The sequence below is a fragment of the Buceros rhinoceros genome, unplaced genomic scaffold, assembly GCF_000710305.1.
Source record: "Buceros rhinoceros silvestris isolate BGI_N320 unplaced genomic scaffold, ASM71030v1 scaffold11956, whole genome shotgun sequence".
Lineage (NCBI taxonomy): Eukaryota > Metazoa > Chordata > Aves > Bucerotiformes > Bucerotidae > Buceros > Buceros rhinoceros.
In genome coordinates this window covers 38,811-40,778 of record NW_010419423.1, presented here as the reverse complement: position 1 = coordinate 40,778, position 1,968 = coordinate 38,811, and the positions used below count along the sequence as shown (strand labels likewise).

Here is a 1,968-nt window from a genome sequence, read left to right as displayed (position 1 = left end):
CGTGCCGCCCCCGGCGGCTGCCGCAGGCAGGCTGCCACGGGGAGCTGCAACCAGCATGCTGTTGCCTTTGGTCTGTTCAGCACTGATGTCAGGAGCACGACATCCTTAACGAGGAGCCAACGCTCTGCTCTCAAATCTATTTCTCAGAGAAGGTGTCTGGGAAAAAAACGGGGGTAAAGCGGGACAAAGGGGAGGACATTAATGAAGGAACTGCAGAAGGACTCTTTTGTCACTACTCACGGAGACTAGAAGAGATACAGCCTCTTTCTTTTTTTCATTTTAAAGTGACAGCCTTAGGCAAGTTATACTAAAATTAAGTTATTTTTGGCTCAGTGAACTGTGATTCACTATTTCAGCTACGGGTTTTGCAGAAGACAGACAGAAACAATTGTTTATTTAAATCCACACTATTTTCTCTTACGGATATAATTAATTTTCTTGCTTTAGGGGTCCTCTCCACTTCAGAATCACTTAAAATAGAATACCAAAATTGTCTATCTGCACATTTTTCAAGAGTTTGCATGGCTCTTCTAAAAGGCCCAAATAAAAGGAAAACACAAAGTGACCTTAAAAAGCCATAAACTCATCACTGCTCTTGACTAACGCTTTCATAAACGATTAAAAAAATCTCAGTTTTGGATCTATTTCTCCACAAAACACAGCACAGTTCTGAGCGAACCAAAGAGGGCAAACCTCGCCTCGTGTCAGACAGCTGTTGTTCTTTTTCACGGAACGCTCTCCGCCGAGCTGCGAAGATGAGCCTCGGGCTGCTCCCGCGTGTTGAGGCCACACAAATACACACCCACGCAAAGCTCTGGCAGGCCCGAGCTGTAATTCAGCGAAGTGTTTGAAGAACAGAGCTGCTGCGCACACCTCAGCGCTCCCCTGACTCCAACGGGGTGAAACGCTTCACCCATTCACACCACAGGTGGAAGGGTCTCTTTTCAGAACGACACGGAAATACACTCCCCAGTCCACTCTCGTGCAGAATAAAACCAAGCAAAAACAAGCACGACTGAGCGCGCATGTTTAAATACTCTGCTAGAAGAGCAGAAACAAACAGGAACAGAAAAGGTGTATCTGCATGGTGACCTCGATACGATGTAGTAAACCAGGGACTTACTTGAGGGTGGTGAGCTCTGTGAGGGACGGCTGGGTGGCCTTGAGATAGCTCTCTCTCCGTGCAGCGATCTTTGGAGACGGCTTCGGGCTGGTGTCCGAGTCTCCGCTGTCATCATCCCCCATGGCTTTGATGTAACTGCCGCTGCGCATCCGCCGGCAGGGAATCTCGTCGTCTTTCCCTCGGGGCGTATACCCAGTCCACTCATCTTGAGGAACCTGCAGCGAGAAGCACAATTCTCTCATTAGTACGCCCCACCCTGAGGTAATTGTGCAGCCGGATCTGACCGTGCCGAGCCTCAACAGCCGTCACAAAAACTCCTCTGGCCAAGGGCCCACCCTCCATCCCATCTGATCCCCGGCTGCTGCTTGTGGGGGAGGCCTGCTGCTCCCCCTGCTTATCACAAGCACCTCTGTCTGGAGCTGCTGGTCATTCTGCACCGCTCGTCTGAGAAGTTTCTAGCAAACACGCTGCCATGGCAGCCTCGGTCAGGCCCAATGCCGCGCTGGGCAGATGTGGGGCTCTGGGTGGACCCCATTGAAAGCATGAACAAAGCAGATCAGGGTATTTTTGGTTCAGCTCAGCACACTGAGCACCTTTGGGGACGCACAAAAGATGAAGCATGCATCCCCACATCACAGCCGTTCCAGACAGTGAGCTTAGCCACGCTCACCAGGATGATTTTGGTTCCGGTGCGTGGAGCAATGTACTGCTCATCACAAAAGCAGGTTTGCAAGTGTGAAGTTAACTACTGCTGCTGCTCTAGCACAACGAGTGCCACTGAGCACCCGCCAGCGTGCCGGGATCCTCTTTTGAACTATGGCAGCCCGAGCCCCCCCGCCCCTTTC

General features: G+C 51.2%; 1 protein-coding gene across 4 annotated transcripts in view; it reads right to left on the bottom strand.

Annotated features, from left to right (window-relative positions):
* The window catches only part of DLGAP1 (discs, large (Drosophila) homolog-associated protein 1), a 121,258-nt gene that overhangs the window by 105,480 nt on the left and 13,810 nt on the right, over window positions 1-1,968 (bottom strand). For all 4 annotated transcript variants that reach the window (XM_010138913.1, XM_010138914.1, XM_010138915.1 and 1 more), the window contains exon 2: window positions 1,124-1,338. In XM_010138913.1, coding sequence (XP_010137215.1) covers window positions 1,124-1,338 — 215 coding nt within the window. The remainder of the gene's footprint in view (window positions 1-1,123; window positions 1,339-1,968) is intronic.